The sequence below is a fragment of the Oenanthe melanoleuca genome, chromosome 3, assembly GCF_029582105.1.
Source record: "Oenanthe melanoleuca isolate GR-GAL-2019-014 chromosome 3, OMel1.0, whole genome shotgun sequence".
In the NCBI taxonomy this organism is placed as follows: Eukaryota; Metazoa; Chordata; class Aves; order Passeriformes; family Muscicapidae; genus Oenanthe; species Oenanthe melanoleuca.
The window spans coordinates 58,602,127-58,624,747 of NC_079336.1; the positions used below are offsets into that span (position 1 = coordinate 58,602,127).

General features: G+C 40.3%; 1 protein-coding gene across 2 annotated transcripts in view; it reads right to left on the reverse strand.

Moving 5' to 3' along the window:
- Positions 1-22,621, reverse strand: part of EZR (ezrin) — a 37,121-nt gene that overhangs the window by 13,700 nt on the left and 800 nt on the right. Inside the window, exons 2-3 of one of the 2 annotated variants that reach the window (XM_056486296.1) lie at positions 5,722-5,805; positions 703-798 (exon numbers count right to left, since the gene is read on the reverse strand). In XM_056486296.1, coding sequence (XP_056342271.1) covers positions 703-798; positions 5,722-5,805 — 180 coding nt within the window. Of the gene's footprint in view, positions 1-702; positions 799-5,721; positions 5,806-22,621 lie in introns of those variants that run through there. The other variant, XM_056486297.1, reaches the window with a different exon arrangement.

A 22,621-nucleotide genomic window follows, 5' to 3' on the forward strand; every position in this document is an offset into this window, starting at 1 on the left:
CATAAGAGGCAAGTGACTGGCAACTCCTTAGTGGAATTCCTTAATTCTGGCTGTTCACAGATAGGAGAGAACATGGGGGAGATGCATTATGTTTTCCAACTAAGCCAGTTAAATCCTGTTTATACAGCAAACAGTGGTCACTGGAGAATGATTTACTGTGCTGTATCAGACTGCAAACCCACCCAGCACTGTGCATTTGACAGAGAACAGCCCCCTGACATTAAAACAGGTGTGTCACCCACTGCCCCATCAAGAAAAGCAGTTAATGCCCTCATAAGAGCTGGGAATACACAAACAGGAGCACATCAGAGGCATCAGTACTTGACTGCCCAGCCTGGAAGTGCCTCTTTTCCAATTAGCACACAACTGATCCTGCACAGGCAGGGCCTAAGCCCATCATCAGCCAAGGTGCTCCTCCAGCCACAGAAAGCACAGATGCTTCCTCCCAACAAAGTACAGTATCAAGGTGCTGCTGCACATCTGCCAATGCTTCCTGCAACTCAGAGAGTGAAAGGGCAGACTTCTACCAGGCCACACCTCACCCATGGAGATCACAATGTTATCTCTAAAAACAATCCTGGAATTATGAAAATTAGGGCATAATCAACAGCAGGCACAAGGTGTATAAAGTCGCAGCCAATAACACATCAGGAATTATACAAGCTCTAACCTTTGGCCAGCAATTAGCCCAAAGTCTGTTACCTTTTTATCAAGCTTCAGCCAAGTCTGGAATCCTTTGTTGTCCACATACTGGAGACCAAAGTACCACACTTCTCGCAAACCTATGGTTTTAACCACCTGCAACAGAAAGGTAAAAAAGAAAAAGCTATTTGCAGGTAAAAGTTCTCTTGAGGTTGAAGTGTCCTTTCGAGTCCCACATCACCTGTGATGGGTGCAGGCCACAGCCTAAACCTACTCATTTGGCATCTCTTAATTTCACCTTGTTGACAAAGATACACAGCTGCCATTGTAGATGATGATGACAGCATAGGCTAAGATACTTGTCCCACCCAGTTTCTAGAAGATGATGATCCTGGGGAAAGCAGGTGAGACAAACAGCAAGTGACAGGCCACCAACTGCTAGACTGATACACTGGCAGCAGGTGGGGCTTCTGCTTGCTTTTATCTACTGACCCATCTTAAAACTGTACTTAGTGAAGCAGATGAGTTATGCCACCAAAGTTTTTGGTGGGATGGTCTCTAATGGTATTAGTACTAACTACAGCTAGTTAGCAGTACTAATGGCTCAAGTGACCTTGTCTGCCAGTCAGCAGAGACTATTCCTTCTAGAGGAAACAATTGAGAGGTGCTTCATACCACTGCTGTGAGGCTCTGAAAGTTAAAACAAGGTGAAAGTATTCTCACTCAAGGTTATTATTTTTCTAAGTTCCCCAAAAGGCTGAGTTTATGAAGGACAAAAATACATCCTAATGTGCCCCCACATTGGGACAAGTTTCATTTCATGTATTGTAAATACTTACCAGCTGAAAGGACACAGAAACACCATTCATTGACTCGATGGCACACTTACTAGTAAAGCAGTCCTGTTTGGACATGTTACTTTTCCTCAGTGGAGGACAGAGCAAACAAGTTCCTGACCTTCACCTATTCTTGACAGCTTGTTCTTATAGCCATGTGCTTGGCTGGCAGCTCATCTACCTGTAAATCTGTGCTCTAGACACAGTCAAAATCTGCAAAGATCTACTATGTACATAGCTGGATGACTTTCATGATGTTATTTGCAGAATAGTCCCTCAAAAAGTGATGTAGACATCACTACAGGGAGCTCAACTGAGTGAAGGCAACAAGTTTTTAAAACAACTCTGCGAGTTAGGGAAGTGGGACAGACTTGAGAATGTGGAGTTACATGTACTTCAACAAGTCTAAGACCAAGGATCTGTTTTGTCTCCACATTTACAGTTTTGCTGGAGACACTCTGGCTGGAGAGCAGACTTGAGAGAAACAATGTCATGTTAGATAAAACTCACTAGAGTTTATCAAAAAGACAATAAAAACCACCAATCCAAACAAACAAAAAAACCCAAACCCCATGTCCTTTTAAAAGGAGAGATAGGATCTGAAAATAATTCAGCTTTTACTTGACTAAAATTCCTTTCCTTCCTCCCTCAAAGTGGCTTGTTTCATCATGGAAGAGACAAGTTTTCTGACAGCTGGATGTATTTTTATGAAATCTAGCAGAAAACCGGGGTATTGAGTGTGGTACTTCCTGTTGCACAAAAGAGTGTTGCAACTTTGTTAAAATAAAAAGTTGCATAAATCAAGCAGTTTCACGTCACTATCTCCGAATGTCTCTTACAAGAGAAAAAGTATACTTCCTATAAATAGTTAGCAAGCTTGCAGAAATTATGACCCCTCAAGTTCTTCCCAAATCTAAAAGTAAGGAAGGAGAAAGTATTAAGTTAATCTTCATAATTGACTGTTTGAGTTTCAATACAAAGAACAAAGAATGCTTTAGCTTGTACTGGGAAATGCTCTGTGAACTTCCTCCATGGCAAAACAAGGAAGAAATAAGAAACGAGGCATTATATACAAGATGAGGGACACCTCCTCTGCTTCCTCAAATGCATGAAATAGCAAATTTTGAGTCTGTCCATTCCATCCAGTTCTGCATTTCCAGAAAATGCCAGTTACACTCTCCTCCATTTGAGTTTATTTTACTCATGGTCAGGAGGGCACACTACCTGAGAGATACTCCAGCCAGCGGCAGAGCCCACTGGGCTGGTTCTTGGGACACCTCAGACCTCACTGCAGCATAAACTCTGCACAGACTGGCTTGAGTGGAGCAGAACTTAATATTCACAGGCTTCCACTATTTTCCCTCTCCTGTAAAAGGAGCTATAATGTACCTTACATGCAGGATACAGTCATGCTAGCAAGCCTAAAATATAAGGGCACTGCCAGAGTAGCTCTGCTAGCTGACAAGCAGGCCAAGAAATCACCTTGTAGTTTTTAAAAAGCTTGCTTCTTCAAAACCCCCACAGTGGTTCTGCAGTTCCAGTTGGGCCACTCCCCATACCTGTGAAAACCTGTTGCTCCCCAGGCTTTATCTGAGTGTAAACTCCACCCGAGATAAGGGCCTAGTGAAAGGCTTGCTCATCAGAACTGAAGAGAGAATTTATGGTCTTCACCTTTTCTGGTTTTGTGCTGCACAATTCTACCTCAGCCTTCCCTTGATATGCAGAAGTACCCCCCAAGAAGGTATGAAATATGGATAAGAATTTACAATCACAGGATTTAAACCCATGCCACTGGATGCAAGGAGCAAACCTCCATAAGGAGTAGGTCTATCCCAATCATGCACTAAGTAATGCAATAAGCATTCTTCAGAAATCCCAGAGTACCCAGATAGCAAGCTAAAACAGAAATATCTTGAACCTGAAACATCCTGTCTTTTCCATGTTCTCAGGATTTTGAACTTCTCAGCTGAAAGCAGAGAAAGTAGTTTCTCTTCTGCCAGAGAGATGACCCTGACTCTGAACAGATGTAAACATTAGTTAATCTATATGGAGGAAGGAAGTACTTGTTGAATGCTTGTCATAACGACATGCTTATGTCTAACCTAAAGCATTGCTTTTAAAACCCTGGCTTTCAGTAATTTGGATTTTCCTACTGTAGGAGATAAAATCCAATTTCTCTCTTTTGGATTAACATGAAAGGGCTGGGGAAAGAAGTTACTCTGACGCCATGGTGATCAGGATGAATGGAATCATCAAATCATAGAATGGCCTGGGCTGGAAGGGACCTTAAAAATCATCTAGTTACACGCCCCTGCCATGCACAGGGACACCTTCCACTAGATCAGGTTGCTCAGAGTTTCCATCCAGGCAGACCTTGAACACTTACAGGGTTGGAGCATCCACAGCTTCTCTAGGCAATCTGCTCCAGTGCCTCATCACCTTCACAGTAAAGAATTTCTTCCTTATTTCTAATCTAAACCTACTTCTTTCAGTTTGAATCCATTCTCCCATGCCCTTGTAAACAGTCTCTCTCCAACTTTTTTGAGGGTTCCTTTGAGGTACTGGAAGGCTGCAATTAGGTCACCCCAAAGTCTTCTCTTCTCCAGACTGAATAATCCCAATTCTCAGCTTTTCCTCACAGGAGAGGTGATCTACCTCCCTAATCAACTTGGACACTCCTCTGGGAGAACAGCTGATACTGGTTCCATAAAAAGGCAGGTTTCAAATGCACTTCAGCAAATCTCCAGACCCATAGAATATTCTGAGTTGGAAGGGACCCACAATGGTCATCAAACTCACCTCTAAAATGAATGACCCATATGGGGATTGAACCCTTGACCTCTGTGTTCAATGAATACTTGATGTTTATCCCACATCAGCAGTAATCAAAAGGAATTAGACTTTATGCTAAAAACAAGCTGGAGTACTCAGTTTTGTACTGTGAAGTTCTGCAGTGATTAGTATTTGTGTTCCTTTTCTCATTCTTTCAAGACCTCACTAAAAGCTTTTTTCCCCATTTGTTTGTTGGGGGTTCGGAATTTTGTTTATTTTTTAAACTGGTTTATGGGTTGTTTGCTTTGGGATTCTTTTTGGGGTTTTCTTTTTAAGTACTTCTCAATGCACAATTGCCATAAGACCTAGCAAGTTCTAGATAACTCACTGAAACAAGAAATTGTACCAACAATACCTCAGATGGAATGGATGTTGTTTAGCCAGTACTGCCTACTTGAGTTAAAGCTCAACCACCCTTAACTATCAAGGCTAGTGGGTACAAGGGGAGAAGTGCAAACAGTTTTCGAACACCTTAAAATGTGTGACTGAAATCTGCATAGACCAATTCTTATTTTTCAGGTCTACAACAGAAATGGCTAGAAGCAATTTTTTTTTTTTTGAGTTCCTAAGCAGTAAGTAAATTTTTTTCTGCTAAAATCTAGGCCTTGTTTCAGTTTTATAATAGCAGCTACTTGAGTCAATAATAACAAAGTTTCACAAATAGCACACAGATTGTTTTAGTTGTCTTTATCTTTGCAGGTCCATCTTCAAACAGACCTGTAGATTGCTATAGCAGTAACAGGAAGAATAACAGAAAGGGAGGAGAGTCTTGGCCACTCAAGCCCTCCACTTCCCTGGGAATCCCTGAAGGCAGACTGCACTAATCTCCACTCCATCCTGCTGCACAGGGGTTTCTTACAAGGCATCTTGCCTGTAAATTCTGCACAGAGATCACAAACTCTCCTGGATTTCCAGAATTTTGACAAACACAAACACCTATGGCATGTGGTTCCTTGAACCCAGCATTTGAATGAATGCAGCCATGCCAACACCCTCATCAGCCACCCACAGACCTGATTCTGAAGAGTTTTATGCACAATAGCAACATTTCAGCCTTAGAAGTTAAGAATTATATAAGAGCTAAACAATATTTCAAAGCAAGAGGTACATTTTTACATGCTACCTACATTTTTACATGCTACCTATGCTAAGTATTATAGATCCCTTGTGACAGTTCATCATCCAACATGCTAGGAAGACAGGTTTCTCTGGAACATAACATACCTGCAAGGATTTTTGTTTTTTTCTTTTACTGTGATGTAATTTAGAGATCTTAATTCAGACTGGGGCTGTTTGATTAGGAGGTAGAGAGAAGAAAGATAGGTTTGGAATCCAGTCTTCAGAAATTTCACACTATAGTCCAAAGTATAGTCCAAAATTAAACAAGAGCCCACACCAACCCTTCACTGACCTGGTCAAACAGCTGTTTGCCTGTAGTGTTTGGCTGGATGGCAAACTCCAGCTCTGCATCCATAGTAACAACTCGAACGTTGATCTAAGGAAAAAAACAAAAAGCATTGTTTAAGATGCATTGAAAGTTATTTCTAGGTGTTAACACAGTACTTTGTGTACAAGAGTCTCCATGCTTTGATGCACTCCCTCTATAAATAACCTCTATAATAAACACACTTAAGCCTCAATTAGAATCATGTTATCACACCAGCAAACTTAATTGGGGCACTCATTCTGCTTTTTAACCAAATTGCTCCACAGGTTTTCCTACTCAACACAGGACTGGACAGATCTTCTGGTTCAACAGGAGGGTATTTTAGACCTGACCCTTTCCAGGCCTAAACCCTCTTGGACTAAGAGCTACTGTGGGTGCACAGTATAGCTGCCTGCAGGCCATCCCTTGGATTACGAAAGGCCCTAATGACTAAATTAAATTTAAGACTTATAATTTAACTTCCATTTATATTAGAGCTGGAATTAATCTGAGGTTTTAAAGGCAAAAGGCTGCAGATTATTCTTATAAAGCAATCAGCATTAACCTGATAAATGTTCATTCTTTCCCTCATAAAAATCCTCTACTCAGCACATAAAAACAGCAGTAACAAGCACTGAATGATACCACAGGGCAGGAGTTCAGTAAGTTCTTACTGTCAGTGAGGAAAGAATATAACCAGATTTACTGCAATGGCACTAGACTGCAAGACAGAGGTTACTACTGAATGCAGAAGGTAAGGGTGTTTAATGACTAGAAAAAGGCCATTAGCAGTTAATCAGAATGCAAAAGCAGTAACTAATCTTGCAGAGAATGGCATAAGGACCAGTAAAATGGCAAATTGGGAAAGGATTATCTCCAACTGTTCTGACGATAGCTTGCAATATTATACTACTTCTCAAAACAACAGTTCCCAAACAAATCTAAAAACCCCAAATATGTATGATTTATATATATATAATATTTATATAATACATATATTATGTATGATGGTTATGCTAACAACTATAGCTTTTCAGCTCAGGATTTTAAAGAAAAGAGACAAAAAACTGCACATGTAAACACAAGGCCAGACAAATTCTAAGTTACAGGCAGATGAGATTTCATGACAATTTCCCAAAAATTTGTAAATGCCACATCACAGAAAGCCAAGGCTAAGAGACCAGGAGAGCCTGGCACACATCTGAAGAAATGAGAGGTAATAGAGGCAGGAGAGGAATAAAATCACTCACTACAAAGCTTTGGCCTTAAGCAGTTCCCAGCAACTTAATTATGAATGTTTAAACTCTAGGATAAATGTCAGGCGTAACAATGTTACAATTAACACAGAACAGTGAATAAAACACATTGCTTCAGCTAGTCTTAGCAAAAAATATTACAAAGCTTTGCACTCCTTTTTCAGTGAGACACAATGTTTAATCAACCTTTTCCAGTTTAATGGTGGACCTGGCAATGTCAGGTTAATGGCTGAACTTGATCTTAGAGATATTTTCCAAACTAAATGATTATATGGAGGCATCAAGTATCTTTATAGAGCTGCTCCTGCTCCCACATGACAGAGGACCCTCCCAAAGAAAGATGACTGAAGGCATTTTCCAAGTCACAGGACCCCAGAACTGAACCAGAGAAAATGACTTAGTGATGCCACTTTCAAGTTGTGTTTTTAAAGCACTGTCCTTTAAACTAGAATTTTAAAAATTCCCTAAATGCAAAATGGAAGAACAAGCAAGAAGGTAAAAGTTCTTGGAAAACCTAACTGTAGCATTTGGGATCACAACAGTACAGAATCATGCTTAAGATTTTCTTCATGTACCTTAAGAACCAAAGGTTTCCTAAGAAATGTTTCCAGTTTAGGAAGGGAGGGGAAGTTCAGATATCAAATTCTGTGGAACAGCAAGTCTGTAATTCAAAGATGTGACCTTAAAAAACACCTGTTGCTTAATCCCTCTCAGCAATAAATCCCTAATCATATTCTAATCCCTTTCTACCCACTTCAAGAAAACATATGCTCATCGTCTTTAGTTTTGTGCTGGGCAAGTTATCTGTTCTTCTGGCTGAAACACCACAGAAGTGTAAAGTAAGTATCACTTTACAAACTAAACTTAAAAGGAGGTGCTTCTTGCTCCTTACCAGAAAACCTGCAGAATGCTGCTGAGTACAAAATTCCAGCTTGTACCAGTATGTATTTTCCTCTATCTCTCCTTAGTGGTTATCTGCTACTAGAAAAAGTTAAACTCCCTAGTCCTGTTTTACTACATCCCTCAAAGATTGCAGGATCAGCTATATAGAGAGCTATTTAGTGCTACAGCCATTTAGCTGCTACATATTTTAAGAATTATTTTAGTATTTAGACCAAAAATTGTAGTAATCTGCTTTTATACTTCAATCATTTAAAACATTTAAAGGCAGAAGCACGCAGGAACATGACTAATTGGTTATCCAAAAACCTTTCAAGGACACTTGGGACCTGCAGTAAAGGTTAATTCCTGTGTTCTTTAAGGGATGCATAACCATCAGGACAAAGAGGAATTTCCCTGGTTGCCCTCAGACAAACTGCCAGCCACATGACAGGCAGAGCAAGAAGAGACAGGGCCTTCTGTCCCTTCAATGAGTTGATGACTGCCTGGGAATATCCTTTGAGTCTCCTTCCTGCCCTGTTCAGCCCTCCTGTCTCATCTCCAAACTTTAGCCTTGACTTCAAGAAACATAAAGGTTTTAACAGTGTTTCCAAATGGATGTCCTACAATCACTCCATACAAGCTTTTAGCCACAGAGAAACTCGTAGTAAAGCAGCAAAGAGAGCTTAACCGACATGCAGCTCTGGTTTAGACAGCCTGAAGAAATCTTGATGCCTGTTACACTGAGAGAGTCAACCAGTTTGGCACTCAGACCAGATAGAACTCCCCATGGCGCCAAGATGATTAAATCAACACCCAAGGTGCTAACCAATTCAGGTATTGTTGGGGAGGAAAACAGCAAACAACTCAAACTAATTTCCATGAGCAACAAAAAGAGGAAGATGTAGTTAGAACAACTTTCACAAGCCCTGCTCACCCTGTCTAGGCAAGGCATGTCCTTTGTATGATCCTACCAAATCCTGGCAGTAATCCAGGACAATGTTGAAACCATAACCGAAATGAAAACAGCTTTTCATTTTTAAGAGCACAAGGGTGTGGAGGGAAGAGAACAGCACATGGCTGTTATACATGAAACAAGGGTTATATTAAAAAATATGTGCATTTATGCACAAAGCACGCTAAAAATCCTGGCTAATAAAATGTGACTTCTTTCTTGATAGGCCAACATCATAACACTTTATTATTCTGGGGGTTGGAAACAGATCATATTTAAGGTCCCTTCCAACCTTAACTATTCAATAATTCTACTTTTATGTCTGAGGCTAACACACTTAAAAAGACAAATAGGGCCTTTAAGGTTTGCTTGAGCATACAAAAACATTACAGGAGACAAGTTTTTCCTCTTCCTCTGTCATAAGATGCATAAAATTGCTAACAAATTTGATCCAGAAGGGAAAAAGCATGCTGATGAAAATGCAATGTCATTTGCGTTAAAAGGAAACTCTCCATGAAGCTGAAGAACTTAGTACACTGAAAGACTGAACACCAGTTCCATTACTTCATACTGGACTGTAACATGTCAGCTACCTTACCAACTCGAACAAGAGAATAGAAGATGAAGGCCAGAGCTAGAAAAAACTTCAGAGTAGAGTTTAAATGGTTGCAACAATATGGAAAGCAATGGAAGTTAGAATGGAATCTTCTGTGCTTTAGCAATGCCCTTAAGTCATGTGTTTGTTCTTTTGTTCTCACTAAAACAACATCTTTTCTAATGCTGAATCACTAGATCAATCTGTGGGGCAGGTGCAGCCTTTCAGAGCCCATGCACATCAATGGAGTACTTGAAAAATTAAAGTGCCATTTGAAAAACATTCAGAAAACATTCTCTTTAAGGAGGCAACACACTGCCAACCAGCTGAGTGGCATCATCTCTGTGGAAGAATCAAGACCTAGATAGGAACCCAGGACATTGCCTCTTCAACCCCATCCTCTCACAAACACTCAGTTTTCAGGTGTGTTGGGCACCGTGAATGCACAGCTGTGTTTTTTTCTAACTTCGGATTCTTGAGCACCTTGGTGCAGAACCAGTCTCTGATTGCAGACAACATTAACCATCACTCTGCTGATACTGCAGCTCCACTGAAAAACATCCCACACTAATGGGAAAAGGGCAGGGAGAACAGGGAAAGAACAAACCCACAACTCTCAGACACACTATTGTGGATATTTTGCACCCTGATACATGTAATCTAATAGCTCACTTGCATAATAAAATAGTTCAGTGAAACCATGAAGTTATGCAAGTCATTTAAATAAGATCATACAATTTAATTTCAGTGAATACAAAAGATAAAGGGCACTAAATACCAACTTTTACCCATTAACACAGGACAAACCAGTACTTAACTGTGTCACTTATCATTAGGCAGGTCTAAATACCTTAGACAATGCTCAGGAATGTTTTTTTCCTCTTTCAAAGGAGGAAGAAAGACCAGAGTCTCCTAAACAGCAGGTTTCCAAATGCAGTGTCTTTCCAAGCGGTGGCAACTAGCAGTGGAGAAACCTAGATAGACATGCCTTGTTTCTTCAGTCACTAGGGTCTGGAAATCCCAGGAGTCACTGGTACATTTAAGCAAATCAGCCAGATTTTGAAGTGCTGTACTGCACTGCACATTCTATGAAAAACAGCATGCAGAGCTGTTAAGCCTTCTTGCACACACACAGGACTGATGGATATGGACTTGTTTGTTCTGAAGGAATACAGAAGTCTTAACAAGGAGGAAGAAGTGGTAATAATAGTATTAAGAAAGTAGTAGCATTAATCCTCACTTCTGCAGGTCTACTCTTTCACCAGGCAAGCAGCAACTACTAATGGAATAAATAATAGGCAAGCTTCTTGGCCTGGGCTGTAATGCATCTGCAAGGACAAAGTAATCTCATTTTGACCTTAGCAACCAGAGCTGTTCATAGACGCGTGTAGTGATTAAGTATCTGGTAATAGGAAAAACAACTTCATGTAGCAGCATCAGAAGGGCATTGAAACTGCTCTCTATTCTTCCACATTCCATTCAGTAGTGTTCACTGGTTCCAGGTCCAACAACAAAGAAAGATATTGTCCTAACTGATGGAGTAACTGTTGTCCCAGCTCCTGGAAACTCTTATGGGAAAACGTTCAGCTTCAATGAGGGAAAAAAATCCTAGTGACTTCATGGCTCAGAGCTAATCTGCTAACGCTTCAGAATCTGCATTCCTCTGTCCTCCACAAGTTACTTAAGTCAACAGGTAATGGACTGTGCAGAGAAGACAACTCTGAGAAGGTAAGTAGCACAAATAACAGAGAAGCAACTGCAGAAATACTAGTTCCATTTATTATATACTTCTTAAGAATTTATGAACACCAGCATATCAAGAACACAATATTTGGAGATAATTCTGTTTCTTCTCTGACAGAATAACCTGCCTGATGGATCAAACATCTAATAACATATTTGATGTGTGCCATACAATATAGACTAGGCATAAAACAAATCTGAGCCATGGGAATTTACAACGAAATGACAAGTTGTGCACCTACATTTTCCACAGCGTCTTTCAGAGCAGGAGACAAATAAAGCAAATGATCAATTCCATTCACAGCTGCAGGATTGCCAAAACACAGCTTCCCTCCCAGCTAGGCTCAGCACCTTCATCTTGCTGGAACTACTGCAGAGACACATATTCTGACCTTTTCCTGTCAAGTCAAGGTCTTGAAAAGGGGATGTGAGTGGGGTGGGATTGAGGGAATAAGAAAACAAAGTTTTCTCACAACCCCTGGAAGATGTAGTACACTAACAAGAGAATGAATCGTACCTAGTCAAGAACAAGTAAGTCTTTTGGGAGGACAGGGCTGGAATTCAAAGTTGTTGGTAGGTCTGAAAAATGGCTACAAGTGTTACACTTGAGAGGTGACAAGAGGCAGAGATGAACAAATTACAGGTTTGCAAACAATGGGGTGCAGCAGGACTGTAGACAAGGATGTGGTTTATTATAATCCCCAGAAAAACACCACATTTCCTGGTGTGATGCTATTACATAGAAGGGAAAATTACATTCTTGAGTGCATTTGTCACCGGAAACATTACAGAAGGTGACTATTCTGTTCTGCCTGCCTGATGACTTGCTAGATGGAATGCTGTCACCCAAATTTGAATGCTTCTTAAGGAAGGGGGCAGGTTAATCAAGGAAAGTCTATACTATTCTACAGGTCAAGTGTTTCTGGGTTTGTTGCCAGTTGGAGTTTTTTTAATCTGTGTGTGTTTGGGGCTTTTTATTTGTTTGTGGGGGTTTTCTGTTTGTTTCAAACTAGATTTTATTTTTAAACATGTCACTGATCCCTTTCCAAATGGGAGTTATCTGAAACATCACATGTTTTATATAGAAGACTATATAAACTTCTAAACCCACTTAAAAAAAACCCTCTTATTGCAGGCTGGGTAACATGACAAGAAACAATAATTGCTGAAATGGTAAGATATTATGATATTATGTAGCCACTTCTACAAATCCTTCAGAAAACGTCGGTCAAAGTCCTTTCAAGTGCTACATTTTTATGACTTAAAGGATGTCCAAGAACCTGAAATGAGAAGGCAAATGACAGACCAACCATTTCTCTTCTGGGGGAAGGAGGATCTGATTCCTATGAGAATGGGAAAGAACTGCACAGCCCAGCAGTGAAGAAATCCTTTCACACCCTCCTCCCCTGCTCCCATGGCAGAACCTTTCATGCACTTCCTGCCCAGCACAGGGCATTTCAGAGAGGGCAGTGGCAGCACAGCACAGCATCCATGAGCCTTCCCTTGCACACTGGGGAGAGTTTGCTGCTAAGGAAGATAAGAGCCTCAGCAGCTCACAAAATGTGACTAGAGGACAGCCTCACTGTCATCCCCTTGGCTGACAAGGCGAGCTGGTTGCACCCATTTGACCGACCCAGTTTCTCAGCATACCATGCTAAATCAAAAAACCGTCTGTGAACTGAAGGACGTGTTCCATTTCAGATCCCATTGTGTTAAACATTGCTTCCTCATTGCAAATAAATGGGAACATTAAGTCACGTTCCAATGGAATTCCTCAGAGTCTATGAAGCAGTTAGGTATTGCTGCATTTGCAACAGGTAAAATTAGAGCTGAGTAGGCTGGTCTTTGTTCCTTAAAACCTTCCTCACCTTCCCAGGAAAGGGAGAAATACCACCGAGGTTAAATTGAGTTGTATATAATAATCTATAATCTAGCAGTTACTTTAAAATTGTCCAGTATGATTGTTAGCATTAACTACTAGTCAGCTTTAATGCAACAGCTGGCAGAACCATATTTTTGGGGGTACTAGTCCTCAGTATTTAATGAGCAATAGATATATTAGTTATACTTAACTGAAATTTCTTAAATTTAGTCAAGGCAATAGGAGCCCAGATATCTGCTGCTCTCATTTGTGGTGAAAAACACTTAGGACTTCTTTTGTGGCAGCTTTTCGGAAGAGAAAGTACTTTGAGGGGAAGCCAAAAAAAAATTTTGGAGTGAAATCTGAAAGCTGAACTTCTAGGTGAAGTGAGGGGAGGGGAGGGAGGTTATGTGAGTAGGAAAGCCCTCAATACCCAGATGTGGAGAGTCATCCAGAAATTCCAGTTTTAACAAAGCAGGTGGAATTTTCAGAATGAATTTCCCCCTCCCTGCCTACACACACAAACAGGTCACAAGAAAGCAAATCCATTGAGTTCAGTATTGCAGCCATGCCACTTAACTCTTCTTTGTAATATGGCATGAAAACGTCCTTATAATTAAATGTGAACATAATCTTAGAATGCAAATTCAACCTTTTTTATGTTTAGATGTGCAGAAGATGCCAAACTAAATTACATGCCTATCTCAGTTCCCTTAATGAAGGCCTGCTATCTATTCTGTCAGCATGTAATAACTGCAGAGTAGACATCTGCGTGAAAAATCAAGAAGCAGCCATGGCTGCAATTCAGTTCTTTATCTTAGGTCAAGCAATAACACTTTGCATGCCAAAAGATCATGAAGATTTCATGCAGGTGTGGCAGGGGCAAGTGACAGTACATCTCTGACAGCCCTGACTCACAAATGCCTAGATCCCAGACTTTCAGCATTCTCCACTTCTGGTCAGCTTTCTACAGTTAACAATAACTGCTCAGTGAAACAGTAAAACCAAGCAAGCACTCTTTCCAGAAAAAAAAGAAGAAGAAAAAAAAGAAAAATGTTTCTCCAGTCACTGAAGATTCCCCCATCACTTTCCTAACAAGCAAACTGCCTCATTCTGTCTTGAGCTAGAAACAAGTTGAAAAACAGAGACGGAGCCCTAACTAAAACTTAAAAATTAATTTAAGAAAAAAAATGAGAAATTACCTAGGCACAGCTCTATGCTCTGGCAAGACATAAAGCAATACAGAGTAAGTCTGAAAGGCCCCAGGATACTGCCCATGAACAAAGCCCTGTACACTTAGGGAGCCCAGGTGTTCTTTATGCAAAACACTTGCCCTCACTCTATGTGAGGGATGCAAGAATTATTTACTTTGAACACGATATTACGAAGAAGCAGGAGGGCTTACAGTGTTTCATTGAAACACATTAATGTTCACTTTAAAGACTCTCTGATGCTGTATAATGCTCCATTAGCATTTTCAGAATATCTGTGTACAAGCAGCAGTCTGTTCTTTAAAGGAGGAACACACAGCCAGTGACAACAGGCTCAACGCAGCACCACTGCCTGGATGTGTCACTTGTCCTCAATGGATGCTAGGATGGATTTAGGAACACAGAGTGCAGCAACAATAGCTCCTTTGTACATAAAGGATAAATACAGAGGAAAGCTAGAGGCCACTGGATCAAACTCCTGCATACACAGACTGTTTTATCATGACAGCTGTTGCATCTAATTAAACATAATGAAGTTGCAAGACTAAGGCTTTACACATTAAGTTTACAGCAAGCCCCACAAACAATCCTCAAATAAGCTTTAGCTCAAGAAGTTGCTCAGAATCCAGAATGGATCCGATCTTCTGCTGCCTTCCATCAGAAACATAAGCATGAGGCCAAGTGCAGATAATATAGAGGTTTGAGATCTCAAGCTTTGTCATAATTTCAGAGTCTTCTAAACAAGCAGCATGTCCAATATTTATACTACATGAAGCAACATCATCCTTCTGCAAGCCTTTTGAGGGACAAGAAAAAAATAAATTAGTATCTCATAGTCTTGATCTGGAACATGAACATCATCTTATGCCTTTGCTTGGCTTTTTCACTTGGAAGCAACAAACAACAATTTCTGCAAAAGGTGAACTCCACAGTACCAACTCACAACAACCAGGGTAGGACCTGAAGGTGTAAATAATCTAAATAAGAACTACAGTAACCTCAGAGCTTCCTCTGAATCCAAGCACCAAAATTGGTGCCTTTTACTCCAATGCTTATGCAGAGATCTATGTTCTAGAGGGCAATGTGCATGGAAAACCCACAGCCATTACAGTCAGAAGTCTGAAAGCAGCCACACAGCCTGACAGCACACAACTGTCAACATTTTCAATACACCCTGTGGTGGTTGCTCTTCTGGGGTGGAAGAGCAGCACATTACACTGGAACAGGGTGGGCTGAATGAACACAAGGATTATCTGTCACTTACTCTCTCACAGGACTACGATCTGGGAGTTTAAGGCATCCAAGAAACAACTACTGGAGAAATGTTCTCAGTAACTGTACTCTTCCCAGATGGAGATGTTACAGGATGGAAAGCGGTATTTTCAACAAATGTGAACTGAAAGAAGGTCATGGATGCTCAAATAATGACCATGCAAGGATCAACTAAGTTAGCTAGGACTTCTCAGTTTGGAAGAAAGTTAACAGAGGCTAGGACATAAGAGCATATAAACTCCTGAGCTGCATGAACAGACTAGACAAGGAACACATATTCATGGTTCTACCAACAAAATAACTACAGGGCACCAACACAGAACAAGGAAAAAAATACCATACAGCACTGTAGCAAGGAGGTTTGTAGATAACTTTCCAAACAATGTGAAGGTTATCTAGGACAGCCTTTGTTTAAGTACACTATGGATGCTGGAGTTCACAGGGTTTCAAAGCGAGACTGGACAAGTTCACAGAAATCCATTTAGTAACTCATTATATAGGACCTTTCAACCTCCAATACCTCAGAGAAAAGCAATGGTGCGTATCTTTGAAATACTCTTCCTCAGGCATCAGCTTTTGGCCAATGTCAGAGGTGTACTATTAGGCTACAAGGGCTTCTACCTGACCTGCCACAAGGCCAGCCATGTTCAAATAGACATCAAAGTGAAGAAGGAAAATGAACTCCATTTACCTGGGGAGAAATAGCAGTGCAACAAGTCACACAAGGCCCAGTAATGATGTTTGTTCATTCTGCATTCTAGATATAAATCCTTTTGTCAGAGAGATTTTTGTTTGATATTCCACCCTTCTGTTTTACCTGTTCCATTATCAGCCTCTTTCATTTTACTCACAGACTTCAGTGGAACACTCTTCATGGCATTTGTGAAATTTCTTAGTGGGGTTATGTGATGTAATCACCTCTGACAACTTGATAATCTGATCTATGTGCAATACACTACAATGCTTCCACTTCTCAGGCAGGTACTTCAAACAGCATGCAACAGGTACTATTTACTCCCAGATAATGGTAGGTCATGGCAAGTCCTGGAATGTCACCTAAGCACAAAGATATTGCTCTTGAGCAGTTGCAGATCATAAAGGAAAAGTGATTGCAAGGATTGGCAGAGTACCCCTTTGTAACCCCTAAAACAGCTTAAGGGCTTCTGAGATTAAACTCTTCCCACTCCCCTCACTGTAAATGTGTGATGGCAAACAAATATGCTCCAGTGGTTCCCAAAGTGAGGGCAGAAAAAGTACCTTTCAAGAGTTTGTCTGCACAGCTGTGACAGTTGTTATGGAGGAAAAACTATTTGCCCCCACACTGAGATCACTGAGTATCAATTATGCAAATCATCCCACCACACACCACAGTTTGTGCAGCAGGAACTCTGTACAAGTTGAGCCAGCCAAGTGTATTCAGCTGGGTGTTGAAGAACAAATTTAGCTCCCACAAATGTTCTCTTCATCTACACAACAGTGGCCTCTTGGCAGAACTGAGCCACCCTAGAGTCAATTTGTAAGCCTGCTCAGGATTCACAACAGGACATCCGTCCATTCACCCCCAGAGAGCTCTCTCACACTCATTTCACACTGAGGTTAGAATAACTACAGCAAGCGTGGACTTCTTCATGCAAAAACAAGAGACGAAGAAATGGCGACAGTGACATCTCAGAGTTTTACACAACAGCTACAGCACTTGCTCATGGAAGTGAGAGGGAGAACTAATGCACACAAACCAAACAGGGCAATCACACACTCCCCTCTCAAAGGATGCAAAAGGCCACAAGCCTTGTGTAAGGCAGTCAGTACACTGAGCCTACACAGCAGGTAGCCAGATACAAGTCCATGGTCATCAGCAACAGTTTCTCTTACTCCATTAGAAGCCAGAGTCCTGAATGTTAATTCTTAAAAGTTGGGATTTTTCTTTAATGGACAGCTGTTACTAGGAGGCGTCCATCAGCCTCAGCTGAGCATATGGCTGCTACTCATGCTCTCTCAATGACGAGAGCAGATGCAGAGAAGGCAAGTGAATTTCTTCACTAAGAAGTTGGAACTAGAAAGAGAAACAAAATCTGGATCTGAACAGATGAGCAATATGGAGGCAGCACAGTTAGTTGCTACACTAAGCTATGCCTTGTTTCCAGCCCCGTATAGCAAAAATTTTCTCTTCCCCTAGGTGAATATGCTGCTGTTCTTCGTACTTCTCAACTCACAGGGTAAACGTTATCTGCTGCAAAAAGCAGGCAAGCACACAACACAGCTAAAGTACATTACTTAACAGTGTGCAGTGTGGCTCAGTGATCTTGGGCAGCACTGCCTTCCATCAAGGTCAATCGAGTGATTATGGGATTTACAGCACTTGTAAAGCTCTTTGGGCACAGTGTGCCAAACAAGAATGACACCGATGTGGAAATCTTCAGTGGTCATCAAGAAGTCTTATTCTCAAAAAGTCCTGACATATCACAGCCTTTTTTCATGGGCAAAGGAAGATGTTTATGTGGGTGGAGGAAGAGCACAGAACAGGAAGGCTTATCTCCCTCCTTTTGACCTTTAAGAAGACTAAGAAATTCTTTAATTAGTGACTAACATAAGTTAGCACCCTTAGTTTCTCTGTAGCAGCTAACATCCCACAATAAACTGCCCTTGGAAATGCTTACTCAGCTCGTGCAGTAAATAAGGGTTTTGGCAAAACTGTGAACTCATTATCTTGTAACTTGATTAATCTCCTTAAATTTACTACTCATAGAATCCTTCACTTTTCTTTTGCAGCAATGAGTGACACATTTGGCAAATGTAAGGGAGTTCTTACATTTGGCAAATGGAAGCTTCCTTGGGTTTCCATTTTGCCCCAGAGCGAGTATATATCTCCTAGTATCAAATACACCATACACTGTATCACCTCATGGACTGCAATTGATGCTTACAAGGGTAATACTTTATTCTTGACTAAATCTATAGCCATCCATATGCTGAGAGTATTTTAATTGATAGTGAACACTTAAAAGATACTTAAAAGAAAAAGTATTTTTATTTCAGTCCAGTTACAGGAATTTGCTGTAATGAGCTCTGAGATAAAACCATTATGTGTAGTTAGTAGACATAGAGTCAAGAATAAATTGAGAAGATCTCGGAACAATTACTAATATTAATTGTTTATATTTAGAAATAAATTCTTGTCACTACACTTGCATATTTTTTTGGCTGGCTTATCAAAAACTTGTTAAATTTTAATACCATAGTTTGTTCCCAGACAGATAAAGGTTTGGCAGAAGACTTGTATTCTGAAAAAAACAGCTTGAAGACAGCATGTATGTATATTCAACATCAAACAGGTATGGAGGACTTGTCTAACCACTTAATGCCTGGCACACAGCAGCCCATTATTAACAACACAGGGTTGGAAAACCCTTTTGAGACATCAGTTCCAGTTCCTCACTCCTACAGGCAGAAGAATTAAATTGTGTACTGTCAAATTTTATCTTAAGGGTGTTAGGTCTTGGAATAGTCTTCTAATAAGATCAACAAGGAAGGGAAAAAAAATCCTACCCACTCATAGCCCCCTTCTTCCCTCCCCCACCATACATGCTTAGCTGTTCTAAAATTTTAAAGTCTCTTAAACCACAAATTCTGCTTAAAGCAATTCTTTCTCCTCTTTGGCATTTAAATTCCTTACATTTTACACAGGTGAAGGAAAAGATAACTCCTTGAATTCTACCAGGGTGAAATAGCCAAGCACTCTCTTATCTTAAGGTAGAATTTTGTCCCTGGTCCTCCCAAACCCACTCTCTAGGTTGTGTTGTGAATTTGTCTGTCCTGGGCACAGGTCAGTACCTACATTAAAGGAAAGCTCTCACTAGAACCTTCAATTAATGCTTTCTGTTAGAGAAGCCCTACACAATGCAGATGACATTCACAACAGGATAGTGGTACTACCACTGATTAACCCATTTCCTTCTGGCCAATTTAGAGAGTGGCCTTCTTTCCCCACCCCTCCAAGTTTAACTATATGCAAAAGGAGCTTATTTCCCCAGTTCTTCAATCCCCTTTATATGTTGGCCCTCTACATCAATAATACTTCACCCCTGAACAGCATGACATTAACAGATTTCATTACTATGCTCAGCTTTCTGACTGCAGGCCATTAATAAAGGTATTTAAAAAAGGTGCCTCTGGACATCATTCACTTGTATTTTCTCTGTAGGACCAAAAGCTGCTAGATTGCATTGACTGCTGTCCTCTCTTTACACAGTTTAAAATACATTCACACAAGTATTAGAAGTTTGTGTGACACTACATCAATCATATGGTATACTGCAAAGCTAACTTAACTTCTTGTGAAGCTTTACATTTTGTTTTTCCCCCCAAGAGGAAACAGAAAAAAAAAAACCAACCCAAACCAACCAACAACAACAAAATCTACCTTTAATAAAGTAACCAAGAATGCTGGTAGATCAGATCAAATTAACAGCTCTATAGACCTGAGATCACATTTCCTTCTCGTTCGGTAAGCACTGTTCATTAGCCCGCAGCCATGCTGTTCTAGCCACAATTTATTAGATTGGCTTGTTTTGCAAGAAGATATAATCCACCTAAAACACCATCAGAAACAAACTAGTACCATGAATTTGTGAAAAATGCAGAGAGCACACAGACACTCCAGTAATGGAACAAAGCAAGGCTGAGCAAGTAAGTTTATTTAGCATTTCACTAATTTCCAGGTAACACAGCAAGATTTGGACAAGATGACACCTTTTACATTTCCTTACAAAATAATTCACTACCTGCAAAGCCTAATTAACCTCTGTACAGACTAGACAGAAATTGTGCATCTGAACTGTTGATGAACTCCCAGTCATAAACCCTCATGAACTGGGTATAGGTTATATATTTATAGCTTACCTTGGAGAGACCTCGTTACTTTGTAACTGCTACACATGACAGAACGCCTGTGTTAAATTATATATTAAAATGTGTCTCTATTAACAAATAGACTTATTTCAGTATTATTTTCTGGACTTTTGCTAAAATTTATTTTGAGCATGGCAAGCATGCATCAGATACAACAAACTGTGACCAAATGTTACCACAGAATTGGGAGGTTGCTTTTCTAGCAATTCACTTTGGTCCTCAATTAAAATACAAAATCACTAATGTCCTACTTTGAATGGACTTGCTAGTTGTTTACTGTGAAATAATAAATTTCAAACATGGTCCGTAAGCTTTGTGCGTGCATTTATAACTTCTATTGAAACAATAGTTTCACATAAAGATTTAGCTTTTTGGGTTGTGGGTGGAGGGGCCAGAGGGGAAGGTGTTGCCAAAGTTTTGCTTTCTGTCATCATAATCTTTACTTGTAAATAACTGATGACCAGTGTGTGAGACTTCACACACAGCAGCACGAAGTCTGCCAAGCAATATCATATTTACTTATGCCATGTAGACAAGACACATGCAAACAAGCACAGATAATAAATATTTAGCATCCGTGCCAAGCACCCAGCAGAAACACACTGCTTCCCTGAGCATCCCAAGAGGTTGTGCTATCAGTCCTCACACATGCCAAAAGCTGTTGTCACATTCGTCCTGAGCACAGTTCTGCCTCTGGAGTGACAGCTTTTCATCCTCTCTCCATGCAAACTGACACGAATCCTATTTAGCTGTATTAAGATTAAATGAGCTGAGTTGAGAAGGATCCAAATCCAGTCTCAGTCTAAAGCAGACAGACTGAACAGTGTGCTTTACTAAAATAGCCTCTGCAAAATTCCTCTTTCCTTTTACAATAAAGTGGCAGTTAGCCCCACTGAACAACAGATTAAATAAGAAAACTGCTTATATTTACAAAGTATTGATAGAGTCTTGTCCATAAATCCCAGCCAGTAGGTCACATCTCAGAAGTCTTTACAGTACTACTGTCCTTCCCTAGTGGATGGTGGTTTACAACATCCACCTTTGTTATTCAATGACTAGTCAGCCAAGAAACAAAGAAAAATCACCATCTCTGAGGGAACACAAACACAGTCCTGCCAAGCAAAAGAATAAACACAGCTGCATTTTTTTAAGAGATTAGAGTTTTTGTACACCTATCCATGGCTTCCAGTGCGACTTAGTCCTAAACCAGGATTTCAGAGTATTCTAACCAGGATATTTCAAGAAAGCACTCTGTAATTGCAAATAGCCAATAAGGCAGAAAGAGATTATTCACACACAACCTTTTATATACATACTTTGTAAATTAGATATTTGCTTCCCCAGTTGCAGAAGGGCCCTCTCAGTTAGATATTATTATATGCAGCAATATATCACCTCCTACTGATGAAATACAGCCAGGGAGACTGAAGATTTATCACTTCTTAGGACTGAGCACAGTTTCATTTTGGTGTGTTTTTGTCTTTTGTTGGGCTGGTTTTGATGGGTTTTATTTTTTGTTTGTATTTATTAATTGTAGGTTTACAGAAACTGCAATGTAAGTTAACCTAAATACTTAAATTAAAAAAAAAAGTTCGACTGACTTTAACGTTATGGTGGTAAAACATCAATTACTTATTACCACAAAGATAAGCTTGTTTGCTCTTATTTCACATTTCATTTAAGTGAGCTAATACTCACATAAGTCCTCCACTGCATTGCATTTTAAGAACTATTGCCTCTATTGAAAATAGATAGTAACAACAATCTGTGCTGATTATGCTCTTCAAAGTTCAAAAGTGCGTCTGCTCCAACGACTGCTCAGAGCTTTGCATTAGGCAGTTGGCTCCCAAGGGAATTACCGTCTCTAACCGGCACAGTAGCAGCAGACTTTGAAATAAAACAAACAAAAAAACCCCACTAGAAGATTGGAGGGGGAGGCGGTGAGGAGGTGGTGGTGTCAAGAGAAAGAAGGAGGGATAAAAAAGACCGTTCAACTAGGGGGAAAAAAGAAATTCCAGCCAAATAAAAGAAACAGGTCTTCGATGATGACTGGCAAAGACCAGTGTGGAGAACTTGATTAAGAGTCCCTAGCATTTAGTTTTTAGATCGCAACGCAAGGAGGGAACAAGGTTTTTCCCTATGTTTACAGATGCATACATGCTTCCTGTAGATAAATACACAGGCCACAAGCACACTAAATGGCAG